General features: G+C 47.9%; 1 protein-coding gene across 1 annotated transcript in view; it reads right to left on the bottom strand.

Moving 5' to 3' along the window:
• Positions 1 to 1,891: 1,891 nt before the first annotated feature.
• LOC115129878 (pericentrin-like) overlaps positions 1,892 to 18,489 on the bottom strand; it is a 35,584-nt gene continuing 18,986 nt past the window's right edge. The window contains 32 exon segments of the mRNA XM_065018831.1: positions 1,892 to 2,403; positions 3,079 to 3,212; positions 3,348 to 3,480; positions 3,581 to 3,663; positions 3,756 to 3,976; positions 4,113 to 4,295; positions 4,455 to 4,658; positions 4,778 to 5,657; positions 5,738 to 5,898; positions 6,046 to 6,216; positions 6,291 to 6,497; positions 6,567 to 6,745; positions 6,841 to 6,943; positions 7,013 to 7,332; positions 7,425 to 7,602; positions 7,702 to 7,872; positions 8,805 to 9,692; positions 9,871 to 10,032; positions 10,144 to 10,296; positions 10,440 to 10,616; positions 10,682 to 10,918; positions 11,278 to 11,298; positions 11,488 to 11,604; positions 11,688 to 11,920; positions 12,356 to 12,649; positions 12,771 to 12,933; positions 13,094 to 13,371; positions 13,487 to 13,656; positions 13,787 to 13,947; positions 16,857 to 17,003; positions 18,068 to 18,220; positions 18,385 to 18,489. Of these exon segments, the coding sequence (XP_064874903.1) occupies positions 2,360 to 2,403; positions 3,079 to 3,212; positions 3,348 to 3,480; positions 3,581 to 3,663; positions 3,756 to 3,976; positions 4,113 to 4,295; positions 4,455 to 4,658; positions 4,778 to 5,657; positions 5,738 to 5,898; positions 6,046 to 6,216; positions 6,291 to 6,497; positions 6,567 to 6,745; positions 6,841 to 6,943; positions 7,013 to 7,332; positions 7,425 to 7,602; positions 7,702 to 7,872; positions 8,805 to 9,692; positions 9,871 to 10,032; positions 10,144 to 10,296; positions 10,440 to 10,616; positions 10,682 to 10,918; positions 11,278 to 11,298; positions 11,488 to 11,604; positions 11,688 to 11,920; positions 12,356 to 12,649; positions 12,771 to 12,933; positions 13,094 to 13,371; positions 13,487 to 13,656; positions 13,787 to 13,947; positions 16,857 to 17,003; positions 18,068 to 18,220; positions 18,385 to 18,489 (6,831 nt within the window). The 3' untranslated portion in view covers positions 1,892 to 2,359.

The following is an 18,489-nucleotide window of genomic DNA, read 5'->3' as shown; positions in this document are numbered from 1 at the left end:
GGAAATGTATGACTTGCTAAGCGGTTGACATCGGCACTTGAATAAATACAATCAGTTAGCAAACATTTCGGAGTTTCCTAGTTCCGACTAGTATTTGAACGCAGCATTAGACTGGATACTGTGGCATGTAAACACATCGTAGCCAGTTTTTCACTGTCTAAGTGCTCCGTTTTGCATATCATAGGTGTTGTGTGATTATGTTTTCGTTGGATTTTCAAACAAATTACTTCAAAAAAGTAGGCTACCTGCGCAGTTCGATCCACCACAATTGATTTAGCTGATACTCTGTACTGGACCGTAAAGCCTAATGGCTATTTTCACCCCAAATTTAGTCAAGTTTCTGTTTAGAATTTCGGCCATTTGTTCGTCAATTATATTTATACATGCAGCGTATCTTCTGTCATAACGTGTTGCCCTAGAAGACTAAATAAAATAGTGTTCGCCAGACTGTCTGACATCGATACAATGTATGCATTAATCTAGTTATCACCATTACATTTTTCTGTTTTGTTTAGGGACCCGGGGAGAACGCAATAACTAAAACAAATGGGAATGGTTGGTCCTGTGCAGTGTACAAATGGCATCAGTTTTAACGGTTTTAATTTAATTAAAAGCGGACAAAACGTTTCTTTGTAGACTTTAGTTCGTTTTGGGAGCATATTTGATGTGGTTAAAAAACTGTCTGCAAGCATAAGTGTCAAAGATAATACATTTGCATTTTCTCAAGAGATGCTGAAATAAAGCACACACTGAACAAAAATAATAACGCAACAATGTCAAAGATATTACCGAGTTACAGTTCATATAAGGAAGGAAACCAGTCAATTGAAATACATTTATTAGGCCCTCATCTCTGGATTTCACATGACTGGGAATACAGATATACATCTGTTGGTCACAGATAACCTTTAAAAAAAAAGTGTGCCAGACCTGTCAAGTGGGTGGATTATTTTGGCAAAGGAGAAATGCTCACTAACAGGGATGTAAATACATTTGGGCACAAAACTCTCGCTTTTTGTGTGTATGGAACATTTCTGGGATCTTTTGTTTCAGCTCATGAAACAGGAGACCAACACTTAACTAAAATAAACGCAACATGTAAAGTTCTCCACTCCTGTTCCCGAGGCAAATGTAAGATATTTTTTATTATTTTAATGCAAGACATGCATAAATTCTGCAGTTTATATTATGGCACATGTGAGATTATATGCAGTCAGTGTCCAGATTTCAATTACTACTCTATTTAACCCATATTCATTTAAATTAGGAATATTCTGCTTATTCATGTCCACAGGGTTACTCGTGAACGGGAAATCAAAGGTGCATGTAACCAGTTTATACGGAATAAGACCTTAAACAGAATGAGCTACTATCTGGAAAACTGTGCGCATGTAAAACGGTACCAGTTCCACTCGACTAACCAATGACCTACCTTGTATGCCCTGAATGATTACATCATTTAATGGGCATCTCAATGATTTAAGCCCCAGCTGAAATTGTTGCGGATAAACATTCTAATATAGTATAGAAATGGTTTAATCTATAATTACCAGAGCACCAATAAATGTCATATCAGTGATTTGACCCCTATGTGAACTGTCATGATCTGCAGTGTAACTGAAGACCTAACTACCAAAGATTTTGCTGGTTATTAAGATTGTTTGCCCCGTCTGTGAAACTGTCAGTCTCATTTTGAGATGGTAAATACATGTGGGTCCAAAGCACCCCAGAACTGATCACCAGCGTTAATGAATGATTAACTAAGTAAAATGGAGGTGTGTTTGTACAACCATCAGTTTTTGATCAACCCACAATCTAACAATACTGTAAGTATTGATATAAGTCTGTGCATGTCTGATCCTGCCTTAAAAATATATATGCGCAAGGCAGGTAATCACACAATTAGAATATTTATTGATTTTTGTAGAAATGGTGATCTATATAAAATTAAATTAAAATCATTGACAAAACATGTTCACCAGCTTTGATCTAGCTCAGAATTCCAGTCTGAAACTTGACACATTTATCCACATGAAACTTGAACAAATATTAACAGCGAACATATATACAGAATCAGAGATACAAACTTGAATAAAGGTCGGGTAGAAAAATATCGATCTAATACTTTCAAAAACACATGCATTCGGGTGAGAAGACCTCTTAGGATTTACTCGGAGGCCGACAGAAATATCTGTGGAAAAAAGTAATCGTAAAAAAATACATTTGTCTTTAAAAAAAAGTGTCTAACTTTCTAAATCAGATATTAGACAAATACAATTCCCTTGTAGATTTGAACACAGATGGATCATAAATATGTTGCATTGAAAGGAGGCATTCATACATTGCTTCATTCCTTCCTTCAGCAGTCAGACTTCTTGTGGTAGGAGAGAAGAGATGGAGAGTCTGGAGGAGAGAAAACAATGTGTCAGAACCAGATAAAAGGGCAACACACTCTCACACACAAACATATGAACACTCAGGTGTCTGTGGAAAACTCAGTACAGAAGAAAGCCATTCTAAAATGAACAATGGTCCATTGAATAGTTACGTAGTGACTACCCACACGTGCCTGCTTACACTAGATTGTTCCCTACCCTGAGACGTGCATCCTGGTACTTGTAGTTTGTTCAGTATGGTGGGGGTGATGTGGGGAGATATTAACGAAGCAGTGTATTCTGGTACTTGTAGTTAGGTCCTCACCTGGGCCGTACCGGTAGATGAGGGACAGACAGCTGTGGTACAGCCATGTCCTGTTCTCTTGCAGCCACAACTGCCGATAGCCAATCATATCAGGGGAACTTGGAGGCGGGGCTAAGTAATCCCTGCTAACTGGGTCAGGAGATGGGATTGGAGGTCATGACATTGATTGATCAGTTTGTCAGAGAGGAAGTGTGTCTATGGTAACAATGCCATCCCCTAACCCAGGGATTGTGGGTAGTGGACTTGCAGTGGTACGATGCCATCACCAAGCTAAAGCCCCTCTTTCTCCGTCACCTCTGATCTCCCCCCTCATCTCATTCAGTGAGTGTGTGGTCAACTATTAAGTGTAACTAGGGTGTGTGTGGTGTGTGTGTGTACCTGGACGTGCAGCCCCCAGGCGTTGCTGTACGTTCTCCAGGTGGTGGATGTAGTCTGTCAGAGACCGCTCGGCATCCTGGGACAGAACACTGGACGGAGCACACTCAGAGGACAGGACCGGGTTGGAATACACTCTAGGGGGTACAAGAGGGGAGAATAAGAGAGAAGACAAGAGGAAGAAAGAAAAGGAAAGAAATTAAATCTCAAGCTATGTCGTTAAAGAGATTTTCCCTCAAATGAATGGATGTTTACATTGGAAGGAGCAGTACCGGTTTTGCAGCCTGAAGGGTGATTTCATTGGTGAAACCACACCCTTACGGGTGGGGCTGCTGTCTCTAGTAGGTGGAGAGGAGTTGTGATTGGCCAGTGGCTGCTGCTGCCTCAAAACCTCAGTCCTGGAAGCTGAGAGTGAAATAGAAAGGTTACAAAAACTGTCCATGTACCTTGCCTGGGTGACGTTGGTAATCCTATCTTCATCGCTCTGGATGTCTCTCACACGCACCTGTGCTGTGTCCGTTGACAGTGACAGTTGTTGTAACTCCTCTCCTGATGACTCTCTGCCACTTCCTGGTCAGGAACTTCAGTCTGGAGAAGGGTTAACATGCATGACACAATGACCCATTGCTCTAACATATAACACCCACCCACACACACGAGCAACACAACACCCAACCCACCGTGAGATGGCGATGACAGCTCGTACTGCAGCTCTGAAGCGTGAGAGGGGAGAGTGTGTGTGGGCGTGGGGGGGCGAGGGGTGCGCCCCCATCCGAGCGATAAGACAGAGAGTTGCCTGTTCACAGTCCTGAAAGCCCCCCAGCAGCAGCAGGAGGTAGCGCTTCTGGTAGACCAGAGACTTCCTAAAGCTCTCAGCCCGTAGATAGCGCTCATACAGTCGCTGGAATAGAGGGACAGAGACACAAACAGGGTTAAAGGGACATCAAGACAAGGGACTTCACACCAGATGATCCATGGGGACTTTCAACCCAGAGGTCAAGTGTGTGTGTGTGTGTGCGCGCGCCCGGGTGGCTCACCTTGCTGTTGCTGAGGTCAGTGCTGGGCCGGTTCTCAGTCTCTGCCTCTCGTAGCTGTCGTTCCAGACAGGACAGGGTGAGTTTCAGGTTAACTGTCTCCTGACTTAGCTCTTTCACGCGGGCCGACAGGTCAGAGTTCTCCCTCAACAACCTCTCCCCCAGCACCGAGGAAGAAGACGAAGACTGCAAGCAGAGAGAAATTGGTTACCATGGTTCTTATCAAACTCATTTATTGTAGTCGCAAATCCCCCGAAATCCCATAAATACACTGCCAACTAGCTTGTCTCCCAGTGCATCATGTTGCTATGCATGGGCCAAGCTATGATCAGCCATTTCTGGTACCTGGTGGTTGTATAGGGCTGTGCTGGTCTGGTCTGGTCCAGTCGAGGTGTTATTCTTGGGTTGGAATGGGCTAGAGTTGTACTGGTGTCGGTTGGACAGTCTCTCTGTGGCCATCTCTCTCTCCTCCCTCTCTAGCTCAGCCAGAGTCTGCTGGAGATGTCTCATCCTCTGCTGGTCCTGCTGCCGCAATAACTCCAATTCACACTGCAGAGAGAGAGAGGGAAGAGAAAACAGGAAAGTAAACAAGACAAAGATGGTATACTGAGACACAGTTTTATTACAAGTCAGACAGGCAATGCTAAAATGTTGTGTGTAAATCTCACCAGTTTGTCGCTGGTTCTCTCGTGTTGCCTCTCTCTCACCGTCTGCTCCAGTCTCTCCTTCCTCCTCTCCCTCTGTTCCTCCCGCTCCCTCTCCTCGTCATTGACCGATCGAAGCCTCTCCCTCAGCACATTGCGCTCCACCCCTAAGCGACCAGAACGCTCTCTCTCAGTCTCCAATGCTCGACTAGCCTCCTGCTTCTGCTCCTTGAGTGTCTCCATAGTAACTCTGAGGCGGGCTGCAGCATCCTGATCTCTCTGTGCCTCCTCTCTCCTCTTCCTCTCTTCCTCCTCTACTCTCCTCTGGTTCTGCAGAAGTTCCGCCCTCAGTCCATCTGTCACGGTGGCTAGCTCCTCCCCCTGCCTCCTCTCCTGCTCCAGTTGAGAGCGGAGCTCCGAGATGAACTTCCTGTCTCGGGACGCGTCCACTTCTTGTCTGCGTGTGATGTCATCGAGACGCCGGGCGGAGCGCTCGCATTCCTCCTCCAGTTCCTTCATGTGGGCGTTGGCTAGGCGGGACTCAGCCTCTTTCAGGAAGTGTTCCAGCCGACTCTTTTCCTGTGACTGGAATGTGTCGAGTTGCCGGGCGGAACGGGCACACTCCTCCTCCAGCTCCTTGTGGGCATCGGCTAGCCGTGTGTCGAGCTGTGATTGGAGGAGGTGACAGCGGGAGAGTTCTATCTGGAGTTCCTGTCGGAGGTTACTAGAGGTCGTCCTCTCCTGGTCCAGCAGACCCCTCAGGGACACGACCTCTGATCTCTGCTGCTCCTCTTCCTTCTCCCGGAGGTGTGTGAGAGTTCTCTCCTGGTCCAGCTCCTGCTGTAGCTCCTGGACTCTGGTCTCCTCCTTCCTTACAGCCTCCTCACAGTCCTCTATACACAGCCTGGGAGAGGACACACACATCAGTATTTTTATTAATGTGTGTGCATACATAAATGTATGTATGTATGCATGTATGTATACCTGAGTTTGCAGATCTCGTTTTGTAGTTCCTGCTGGGTGCTGTGGGAGGAGTTAAGTCGCTCTCTGCTCTCCTCTAGTTCCACCCTCAGCCTGGATAACACCTCCACTTTCGATGACTCTTCCCCCTGGGAGTGCTGCAGCCGCAGATCCTGCTGCTGCTCCTCATGGAGAGATGAGGCAGAGCGAGGGAGGGGAGAGCGTTATTTTTTCACTCTTTCAGTTAAGCTAAGCAGATAGTGAAGCTTTTTTTTTTTACAGTATACAGGACTGCCTTAGTGGAGATCACTCCAAACACGTAAAACACACACCTGTCTCTGTAGCAGTGTTTCCAGCTGACGGAGGAGGTGGATGGAGTCTATCTCAGGGTGGGAGGAGAGAAAGGCCTGCAGCTCAGAGCGAAGCCCTGCCCTCTCACAGTCAAACACACCCCTTACTGCAGCCTGAAGCCCTCTGCTCCAACCAGCATCCACCGAGTTCTCCTGTTAAAACACACAGGAGGGTCAGTATGCACACATGCAGAAGTTAAGCACAGATCTCACACACACACACTCACCGGTCTTTGTGCCATCCGACAGAGCAGTTCTCTCAGAGCGATGACAGTTTCCTGTAACGCCCTCTTCTCCTGCTCCCAACACATTGGAGGAGCTTTAGAGTCTAACTGACAGATCTTCTGGGCCAATGAGAGGTGGTTAGAGGGGGCGTTACGCTGGGAGAGGGCGAGAACCCTGCAGCTCTCCTGGTACACTCTCTTCAATAGACCCTGGAAACACACACATAGTTTGGTATAGGGTTCATTTGAAACATTTAAGGCATGTGTGTGTGTTCATACTTGTAGTTCAGGAGACAACAGTTCGTCGTTGTAGCTCATACTCCCGGCGGCGCTGCCTGTGTGTGTGTTGGTTGCGGGGTTCATGCCTCGACAACGCAGGTAATCCAAGAACTGTGCGTCCAGCCTCTCTGTCTGCTCTAACTCTACCTTGAGTCTTACACCGAGCTCTGAACGGACATCTACACGACCGAGAGAAAGACACAGACAGAGACAGATATTAGACACATGAACACAGACAGACAGGACCAACAAAATGACAGACAAACAGACTTACTGCTGCCATATCCATCACTGGCCCACTCCGTTGCAGACAGAGGAGAGGCGGAGCCAAGAGATGAGGGAGGGGCCGTCAGGTCCAGGGCTTCCAGCTCATGCACCTGACAGGTGAGAGAGGTTTAATATACATGTGTGTGTGGGACACATTTCCCAACACTTTTTCCACCCACCTTGTCAGCGTCCATTGAGTCCAACATGGAGAGGTTGTCCGAGGCAGAGATGGACCCAGGGGAGTGGGTGCTGTGTGTGCCCAGCTCTGGGCTGATTGTCCCTGGGCAGGACTGGTCTTTCCTTCCCCGGGGGGAGGCTTTAGCCTGGAGCCCCAGGCCTGTGCTGTTTAAAGCACTGAGGTCAGACAGTCTAGAACCGTGGAGAACAGAGGGGTGGAACCTGTCCTCTCTGGTTCTCTCCTCAGAACAGTCCAGTCGACGGAGAACCTCGGGAGAACTTAGGGACTCGTTGGGAGACACACCGTCTTGGAATCCTCTGTCTGGAGGAGGAAGATGATGATCACGGTTCATCCAACAGCTCTGCCCTCAGAGAAACACCGTTGTCTGTGTAGCAGCTTGAATGTGTACTCACCCTTCAATGAGTGTGTCTGTCTGCTGTGCGGGTTGCAGGTCTGTCTGAGCTGCAGCAGTTCTCGTTGCTGATAGGCCAGCTCCTCTTCCTGCACGGCCAGGTCTTCCTGTAGACCCCGGAGCTCCGCTTTCAGATGCTGGTTATTGGTTTCCAGGTCAACCAGGGCCCGGTCCTTGGTCTGATTGACAGGTGAATGAAATAAGAGAAAACAGTGTTATGTTCAAAATACATTGTTTGACATGTTCAGTTTAAATGCACACACACACACACACAGTACCTGTCCCTCCTCCAGTAGTTTCTCAGCTCTCTCTGTGCTGGAGCAAAGACCCTCCTTCACAGCTGCTAACTCTGCCTCCAGGGCTTGATGCTCTGCCCCTAGTCTCTGTAGCTCCTCCTCCCTCTGTCTCAGGGCAGCGTCAGCCTTCGCCAGAGTTTCCTCAGCACATGTCTAAGAGAAGAGCCTTCATCATCATCAGTATGATCAATATCAACAGCACCATCAAATATGTAATCAGTCTTCATTGCACAAAAGCTTTCTTGCAATCCATTATCCTGGGCTTTGATTCATTCAAGAACAGCACTAAAAACCTTGAAGACAACAAGAAACATATGCAAAACGCACACCAACACAAATCCCTTACCCTTCCTACCCACAATGTGCAGAAGATGCTGTGCGACTAACCCTACTCAACACCATTATTTTCCCCAAACACAAATCTATAGCAAACTGCTCACCAAAAGTGTTTAAAATAAAATAGTGATTGGCAAGTCGCATTCCAGAACACATGGCGAGAAACCTATACTCCATTCTCAGAAAGAAAGTAAATAAATGCCAGTGTGAAAGAACCTCACAACACGGAACTGTTTTCTGACCACTCCTGGCTTCCTCTTTCTGATGAGGTCACTTCCTCTATGAGTAGCACTCTTCTGTTGGGTGCCAACACATCAACATCTCCTAGTTTCTCTCTCTTATGCCTACTCTTAGTCTCTTCCCCTCTATAAATATACCATTTAGCTGATGCTTTTTCTCCAAAGAGTCAATCTCTCATTCACTCTCTCCCTCTTTAACCATAGCCAGCTGGGTTAGAGGGAGCAGAGCTGACACAGCAAAATACCTAAATAGTGAACGCTACTTAGTGTTGCAAGTTAGGCTTAAAGAGGCTAAATGGAATGGATTACTCAAGTTTGAATGAAAACATCAGGCAGGCTTTCAAAGACGACAACTTATCCGTTCTGCGTCAACCTTTACCTACCAACTAATTCTACAAATAACTAATAATACTAAATATAACACCGCTCCTACTTGGCTAGAAAGAAATGTGTTTAAACTGATGCCACATGTTGAGTCAATCTAATTGGATCAACGCTGCCGCCACTTACCAGCACTTCCTTCTGAGCCTCCTCCTGGTTGGCTCGCCTCTCCTCTAGTTGACGGCTGACTTCCTGGAGGCAGGCCCTCTGAGAGGTCACTTCCTGCTGGAGGCGTTCTATTTCCTCTTGGAGTCTGCACTCCTTCTTCCGCAGGGCCTCGCGTTCTGACAAAAGTTCTGCCTTCGCTGTCTCGACAGCCACCACGGTCTGTAGAAGGGCTTCAGTCTCTTTCTCCCGCTCTTCAACCCTTGATTTTAGCTCCAGGACCAGGGAGTCCAGCCGAGTTTTCTCCCCTCGCAGGGAGTTCGTCTCCTGGGCAAGAGCCTGCCAGCGACCGCTCTCCTCCATAGCTGCATCCCTCTCCTCCTCCAGCCCTTCTTTCCTGGCTCTCACCTCTTCAAGCTCAGCCTCTTTTAGATGGAGTTCTCTCTTTACCTCTTCCCCTCTCTCCCTCTCTTCCCTGAGCCTCTTCCCCATCTCCTCCCCCTGTCCTCTGTACTCTTCCTCCTGAGAGAGCAGCAGTCTCTCCATCGCCTCCTTCTCTCCCACCGTCACCTCCAGCTGCCCCTGCATGGCCTCCACACGAGAACGAGAAGATGAGGAGTGGAGGAGACGCATCTCCTGCTTAAGACTGTCGCCCTCTCCTCCTCTCTCTGGTTGGGGGTAGTTGGCAGGTTCCGGGCTGGGAGCAGATGAAGGGTTAACACTGTCGCCCTCTTGTGATAGGTCGCTGACGTTGTGGTAGGCGGGGCCAAGGGTGTTTAGCTCCGCCTGTAGCGTGCTGATGACCTCGTGAAACCGCTCCTCCTCTTCCTGCTTGTCTTGACGCACCCTGATGATGTCACAGCGGAGGTGCTCCACCTGGGAGCGGAGGTCTTCAAGTTCTGTCTGGAAGGCCTGTAGAGAGACCGGGAGAATGGCTTCCAGTTCAGGCAAAAATAATGACAGTTCCATTGTGTGTGTGTAGTGTGTACTACATTGAGGTCACAGTAGTTTGAATTCTGAGAGATTATGTCATTATATAACAGGGCTGAATTATGGAGGTCTGTGTGTGTGGGTGGGTGGGTGTGTGTACCGTGATGTCCCTGGCGGTCTCCAGCTTCAGTTCTAGCTTGTGCATCTCCTGGGTCAGGTGGTCTATCTCGTCATTCTTCTCCTCTAACAGAGCAGATGGGAGACTCTCCTCCTCTCCAATCTCTCTCTCCTCCAGGCGAAAGGTAAGGGCTGAAACTGTCTCCTAAACAGAGAAAGACACAGGGAGGAGATTTAGAACACAGTAGGACAATCATTCTTGGCATTAGAGAGGACTAACAAGTACTAGCATGACTGAAAACTGTAGCAGACCCACTTTGAGAGAAGCGACTTGGTCGTGAAGCTGGGTGATGGTATCCGTGTTCTGATTGGTCAGGAGCTCCAGCTGGAGACTGAGGTGTTTTAACTCCGCCTCTTTTATGGTCAGGTCTCTCTGAGTCTCCTCCATTTGACCAACCAACACACACACCTAGAACACACACACGTTAACAAATTAATGCAACCAAGAAAACTAATCTTCTCTGGCCAAAGATCTCCATACACTAGCCAGCAGGTAGCAGTTAAGCTGTTAGACCTTAGACTAAAGCAGGTGTTGAGGTTGGAAACACACACCTGTTGCTCCTTGTTCTGCAGGTCTTGCTGTGCGGTGTCCAACGCGTCTCGGAGAAGCTGGATGGGGTCGGGGGTGCTAGTGTTGTTGTCACGGTAACGGGTCTCGTCCAGTTTCGACTGCAGTGCTGAAATCTGGAGACGATTTGACAACTGCTGCTGCTGCAATGACTCCTTATCCTGGAGGGAGAGAGAGTCATTTAGTGTGTGTGTGAGAGAGAGAGTGAGAGAGTGATAGAGTTTACCTGTGTGAGCTCCTCTTCTCTCTGCCGAGTTCTGCGCAGCTCCTGCTCCAGTTGACCGACAGCTCTGCTGCTCTCGGAGCTGCTTAGCAACGCCTGTTCCAGCTCCCTAATTCGTCCAGCCAGCTTGTCAATCTCCTCATTGCGCTCAGCAACCTCGAGCTGGACCTGTTGATTGGCTGCCAGCAGGGAGGTGTGGTCTTCTGTCTTGTCCCTGATGAGGGCTTGAAGGCTCTCCACCTGAGAAAGAAACACAGGGGGGGTAATGTCGGTTGTCAGGGCGCCAGTTGCCAGGGGTCCTATGGAGTTTCCCATGTTAAGCTGTACGCTGGGTTTACTAAAGCCATTCCGGGTCTGCAGCCACTACAACTACTGAAGCCATGAGACAGAGCAGCAACACACAGCACAGAGGGATGGAAGGGAAGGGAGGATGAGATGGAGAAAAGGGGGATGAAAAGGAGAGAGAAGCGGCAGCGCTCTAACGGCAGATGGATCTTCAATGATTATGTATCAGTTATTCACGCAGGTGTGATCACAACACACACACGGTGGGGGCAGAGTAGCATGTAGCGTTAGGAGTCACTGGTGAGATTCCATACCTGCAGAACCAAGTCCTCAATCTAGAGCATTCCGTGAAATAAAACAAAACAAACAGTCAGCAACAGGTCCATTCAGGAGCAGGACCTCAAACATTAAATATCTATAATGACTCAACATCAGATATTGTCTTGACTAAACACTGCAGTATAAAATACTTAACACACACCAATACACTAAGGTAAGGATGTGTGTGTGTGTGTGTATCTTACCCGTTGGCCCTTGCTGGTCCCAGCAGAGTGTCTGGCTGGCTGTCTGAGCTGAGCCTCCAGACTTCTGATCTCCTGTTGGAACTCATCTCTCTCATGCTCCCGCTCCACTGCCTGCTCCTGGAGAGACACAGAGATAAACTTGAGTGTGTGCAAGTGTGTGTTTTACACATCCATACATTTCCCCACAGCGTGACACTTACGTCTATAAACTGCCTGTTGTGTTTGAGCTGTTTCTCGAGGGCCTGGACGCGCTGCTGGAGGTCCTCTGATTGAGCCCTGTGCTGCTGCTCCGCCGTGAGGCCCTGGTTCTCCTGTTCCTCTAGCTCGGTCTCCAGAGCCCTGAGGCGCAGAGACAGTGAGCTGCGGTCTTTCGCCGCCTGCCGCTGCACACACAGCCTCTCCTGGGCCAGACGATCTGCCTCAACGAGGAGGCCTTTAGACACACACAACACAGGTGGTTAGGAACACACACACACAAATCCTTCCAAACATGCACTTTCTATAGATAAGGGTAAGTATAGAATTGGTCAGGAAACAACATTTATTTTTTTATTAAAAAACTTGGCCACAAGTCATCGCAAACAAATACAACCACACAAATAAACATTCTGCATTAATCGACTCACACACACTAATCCCCATGCCATGGACTCTGTATAAGAAATGAGACGGGGCAGTTTTTAAAACGCACAAACACAGACACACACAGGAAACTGAGCGACAAACCCGTGTCCCCCTCTATACTCTGACAGGACCCTACAGGAAGAACAGACAACTAAGAACATGACTTAACGTGTACACAAAACATATGCAACATAATCAATCCCAGTTAAGCTTAAACCACAATTTCTCTCATCTATCCCCTCACCCTTTTCTCTCTCTCCCAGTCCGGCGGTGAGATGGACCTTCTGGCGCTGGAGGAGACTGTGCTCCTCGCTTAGCTCCTGCAACTGCACCCGGAGGTCCTCTAGCTCAGAGGTGAGGCCTTCCTTCTGATGCAGCTGCACCCTGAGGCCCTCCAGCTCCACCGTGAGGCCATCCATCTGGTGCAGCTGCGCCCGGAGGCCCTCCAGCTCATCAACAAGCCGTTCTTCCTGAGCCTCCTTTTGTTCTAGAGATTCTTCCAGAATTGCCTTCTCAGCCACATAGCCCCCCAACAGACCTACACACACAAAAACAGTATACACACACACAGATACATGAATGCACACACATTATCACACTGTTTTTACAAACAAAGATTCTAAAAACACATCGGAGAGACACACAGTATCTCTACAGACCTTCGGCCTTGTGGAGCTCCAGCTGGAGCTTGCTCTTGAGTCCCGCTTCCTGGTCCAGCTGATCCAACACGAGCTGGTGTTGGAGCAGCATCTGGGAGGAGTCTGAACGGCCCTGGGAAAATCTCTCCTCCAGAGACAGATGGACAGAACAAGACTCCTCCAACTAGAGAGACCAAAAAAGAGCGAGAGAGACAGACAGAGGAACACAAAGATCAGTGGCTGAGCTTCATGCAAATTCAATGCATAGAATGTTGTGTTTGACCCCCACTAACCTCTCAAGCGTTCACTGCATGCCGACAAGCTAGTGTGTGTGTGTGTGTTACCTGTGTGCTAGCGCGTGTGAGGATCTCCAGGAGTGTGTCCACAGAGTGGCGTAGTTGGCTGCAGGCTCCCAGGGCTGCCTCCTCTCCCAGGGCTGCCTCCTCTCCCAGGGCTGCCTCCTCTCCCAGGGCTGCCTCCTCTCCCAGGGCTGCCTCCTCTCCCAGGGCTGCCTCCTCTCCCAGGGCTGCCTCCTCTCCTCCAGAGTTTTTTTGGGACTCTGCCAGTAGAAGGCTCTCACACACACGCTGAGAGAGATCTAGAGCGCCTGTCGACATGTCTGCTACAGAAAGAGGAGACAGGTCAGGTATTACACACACCATTATCAGACCTTTCTTCCCAAGTGTGTCCTTGTTCACTCCCTGTCATAAATGTATCAGTTGTTAGATTCCACCCACCTGCCTCTTGATTGGTTGTTTCCTCTCCTGGCCTCTCACCCTGATCATGACCTCTGACCCCGACACAGGCTTTGACCCGGCAGCCAATTAGCTCCTCCATTGCCATGGTGCTCAGAACCACCTCAATCAGAACCTTCCTCAGCCTCTCATTGGCTGACTGGAGAGTGTGCCTAGAGGTCAAAGTGAGACGAGACCAACAAAATCACTCCATTTGTTTTTTAAACTCGAAAGCTCGAATTAATGAAGCATACACACTCTAGCTGATCATTGTCAGGCCTACATTCATCCAGACAGCCTCACCTCTCCTCCTTGGCAGTGTGTAGGTCCTCAGTAAGCATGTTGAGGAGGTTGCCTCCCTCCTGACTCTCTCGTTCTCGCCGTTGGAGGAGTGTATCCAGGGTCTCCATCTCTGACCTCTTCCCCTCCAACTCCCCCTGTAGACTACACACCTCCGCTCGCAGCTGGAGAGCGAGAGAGAGAGAGTCATAGCACAGCAGTACCAATACAAAAGACAGACAGAGACACAGACAGCTGCACACAGAGGTGTGTGTCTGAGAGCCAGAGAGAAAAGAAACCAGAGACAGGAAACCAGTCATCACAAGACGTGATCCAAGAATTGTCCTCCCAGTCATAGATACCACAGTTGCATTCAACATCACACTCCCTTTACATGACAGAACCAAAAGCAGAACCATGTGTTTTGTAATGTCCAATCAGAGAAAGAGAGACGGACAGTCTCCATTTTCAGTCAGCATTAGTTTGAGATTTGCCTATTTAGCCTTGCAGGAAGCACTCTCACACACAAACGTAGAGCTACACAAACAATGGTGTAATCCTGTGTGCCTGGCAGGCAGCAGCTCTGCTTCAACACAAACATTTAGTGAGAGGGAGTTGAAATCTGAACTCCCTCCCATTTCTTCCCTCTCCCCCTGTCCCTCTGAATCCCTTTACCTCTCCTTCCCAAAGCTTTTACTTGGCTCCTCTCTCCATCTCCTCCCAGTCTCGCTCTTTCTCCCTCCGTCTAACAACCAATACTAGTTGCCTTAGCAACAGTCCCCCCCATATCCCTAAGGGGGGAGGTAGTTGTTGGAGCACAAATACCCCACACTACCTGATCCATGGAAACAGACACTATTGAAACAAATACATCCACACCCCTGGTGGTGGGGGGGTCTAAAATAGCATTGGAATAGAATAGATAGTCTCTGTGAATAAAGTTGGATAGTAAGCAGAACTGTCGGTCATGGTTAGCTTGGGAACTCTGCCGTGATGAACATACTAGGAGGAATAGATGAATGAAAATCATTTTTGAATAAACAAATGTGCATGTAACTGAAATGTCATTATGCATGGAGAGATTAGAGATTTACATCCAGACTGCAGAGTGTGTGCACGCCAGAGAGCAGAGTGTGTGCACGCCAGACAGCAGAGTGTGTGCACGCCAGACAGCAGAGTGTGTGCACGCCAGACAGCAGAGTGTGTGCACGCCAGACAGCAGAGTGTGTGCACGCCAGACAGCAGAGTGTGTGCACGCCAGACAGCAGAGTGTGTGCACGCCAGACAGCAGAGTGTGTGCACGCCAGACAGCAGAGTGTGTGCACGCCAGACAGCAGAGTGTGTGCACGCCAGACAGCAGAGTGTGTGCACGCCAGACAGCAGAGTGTGTGCACGCCAGACAGCAGAGTGTGTGCACGCCAGACAGCAGACACACGGGATTAGTATTGAGATTAATGAGGAAGATAATCCCTTTAGAAGAGCCACAGGGCTGTGAGAGTGTGGTTCTAGACATTAAGAGTGATAAAAAACATCCTCTTTTTTATTCTCCTCCTGCAAGTCTCCCACCACAATCATCCTCTTCCCTCTGTCTCATCTACTCTTATATATCACCATCTCCTCTCTCATTTTCCTGTTCTCTCCCCTCTTTCTCCCTTTGTGCCCCCCTCCCTCGGTCTGGTGATAGTTGGGCTTGTCTGGTCTTGCCCACAGAATTCATTTCATACTAACAGTGTGTGGTGTGTGTTTCAGAGTATGTGAGTGGAGGTTGAGCGATTGGAAATCCCAGTCTTCGCTCATGCTGGAGCTCCATGTCCTTTCCTACCGCACACCATGTCCTTTCCTACCGCACACCATGTCCTTTCCTACCGCACACCATGTCCTTTCCTACCGCACACCATGTCCTTTCCTACCGCATTTGCTCCCTTCATTAAAATCCCAATTTAACCAACACCCATCTATTTTTGTGACTACCTGGACCTACCATTTGGTTTTGAAGTATTGAAACCAAACCATATGATTTGAATGAAAAGTATTATAATAAACATGAAAAGGTGAATGTAAGAGGTGCTCATCATTTCAAATAGACTTTATGTCATATTAAACAGTATATAAACACTCTAAATAGGTCAGGAGACCGACAGGGAGTCTAAAAAGGAACGGGAATGAATTATTTAGGCTATATTATTTCTATTATTTCAAGGCTATAGCCTAAAAAAGAAAAACATTGAGAAGCATTTTCTAGTGTCGACACAATAAGCTGGTAGGGACATAAAGCGTATTCAATCATTATAATCTAGAAAATGTGCATGTAGGCTGTGACTTACATAGAATTAAATACAAATAAAATAATGACTTATTAGTGCCTTCATTTTTAGAAGCCCGAGTTTGGCCAGTCTGTGGCTTCAGGCTCATACGATGGTGTGGTGAGAGCAGGTCAGCAGCAGAGAATATCCTCTCCACACTTGCAGAGCCACCAGGGATGCAGAGTTGTTTTTACTTTTCTATAGATAGGCCCAAAGGTCTTTAGGCAAAATAACCCAATCAAGACAAAGCTCTCTGAACGTGGGAATATGCCAGGCATATTGGACCAAAATCAATTATGGTCGATTGTATGATGAACGAAGCGTTTAAGAAATACGATTCTTGGTTTATAAATACTTTGCTACAATGACACTTCGATATCTACCCACATACTTTATTCTTTTAGCATGTGCACATAGTAGGTATACCATCATGCTTCCTCAGATTCTACAATGACTCTTTAGTTGTGGACACTACCATTGGATCACCGCACTCCCCTCTTATTGCTCCTCATCTTTGAAAGTCAACTTGATTTTGCACCTGTGTGTTTTATTAGTTTGTTTCTGAAAATATTCAGCAAACAGACAGTAGCTAAAGCAAGGGGCTATAGCTGCACACAAGTAGACGACAAGTGCATGCTGGGCCGGGCATGCCCTGAGCTCCTGAAGTAAACGCTACTGGAGTGAAGTTGGAGCGGGCGAGAAGGCCGACGCTCCAGCCGTTGGGAATCTCGCTCGGCGCTCCAGTCATATTGGACACGCGCAAATACTCTGGTGTGTGTGGTGTGGGTTACCTGTGACACCACAGTGTCCAGCTGTAGCAGTTGTGCAGTGAGCTGGCTCATCTTGTCGGTGTAGCTTTGTTCCTTCTGCTCGTGTTCAGCACCGAAGCTCTGCCTCTGTTCTGATAGCTCCGCCTCCTTCTGCTCCTCAAACTCCGCCTTCAGAGGAAAGAGATGCTGGTAATGCTGTCCAGACCGCCAGAGAGCACTTCTGTTCTAAGAACTTGTCCTAAAACTCACACCAAGGTTATTGGGTAACAGCTCTCCCTTTTCCAACGTTTAATGTTAAAACTACAACCAAAAACTCCCAAGCTGATTCAGACTAACAGACTGCTAGCTCTCGCTCAGCTCAAATGCATCATTTTTTTCATATATATATTTTTTTAAGTGTACAAAATAAAACCTTCTGCATCAGAGGATCAAAAGCTCAAATCCATCCCATTTAGCCACTGTTCACATGGCAGTAACACACAACCACTGAAATAGACACACACGGATACCACCGATACGAAAAACACACACCGTCCTATATGAAGAAAGGATTATGATGGTTGTGTAAATCTCATGGGACACTGGCCAGGCATGGGCTAACCCTAGTCTTGCTAGGGTGTACACACATATATGCGCGCGCACACAGAAAGAGACAGACCTCCAAAATCTAGCCCCATTATATAATGTAATCTGTCAGAATTCAGTTTCTCTCAGTGATCTACACGTAGAACACAATGGCAGACGACTGTGACATCAAGACAGGGAAAGGTGATAACTAGTCAGATGCACAACTGAATGGCGACAGTCGGGGCAGCAGGGTAGCCTAGTGGTTAGAGCGTTGGCCTAGTAACCGGAAGGTTGCAAGTTCAAATCCCCAAGCTGACAAGGTTTAAATCTGTCGTTCTGCCCCTGAACAGGCAGTTAACCCACTGTTCCTAGGCCGTCATTGAAAATAAGAATGTGTTCTTAACTGACTTGCCTAGTTAAATAAAGGTTAAAAAAAATATAAAAAAATGTGTTCAAGCCAAATGCATCCTAAAAGACACCCACCACCGTTACATACCTTCCTGTATAGTTCATTACAATGTTTAAAGCTGATGAAGACCTCACGCCGTTTCCCCCACCCTCTCTCCCTCTTCGGATTGCCTTCCAAGCAATACGATGAATATTTCCTCTAGCCTATCAGACAGCAAGTTAATTCTTCTTCCTCTCCATATCTCTCCTCCTCTCACCTTCAGTTGGCTGATCTTGTGCTGAAGTCTCTCCTCTGCTTGGGCCTTCAGAAGCTCAACCTCTTCCAGGAAGTGCAGCCGTTGCCGTGACAATGACTCCTCCAGCTCCCGGCGACACGCCTGTAGCTCTCTCACAGACGCACTCTTTAGCTCCTACACACACACACACACCACACACCCCTCGTCTAATACAGTGTGTGAACGCACAATGAGAGAGTAATCCCTTCACTTTTATATGCCATTAGAGACACAGTCAGCATTAAGACTACTGAGAAGGGGAATGGGATGTTCTGGAATGGTGTGTAAGTGTGTCAGACCTGAAGCTGCTGCTGGTGCTGTGTGTTGAGTTGCTGTGTCTCTGAGGTGTAGGTGCGTGTGAGCCCCTCTAATGCGGTGCAGTGCTGTTGCGCCAACTCCAAGAC

Source organism: Oncorhynchus nerka, linkage group LG5, assembly GCF_034236695.1.
Source record: "Oncorhynchus nerka isolate Pitt River linkage group LG5, Oner_Uvic_2.0, whole genome shotgun sequence".
Lineage (NCBI taxonomy): Eukaryota > Metazoa > Chordata > Actinopteri > Salmoniformes > Salmonidae > Oncorhynchus > Oncorhynchus nerka.
This window is presented reverse-complemented; position numbering and strand designations above follow the sequence as displayed.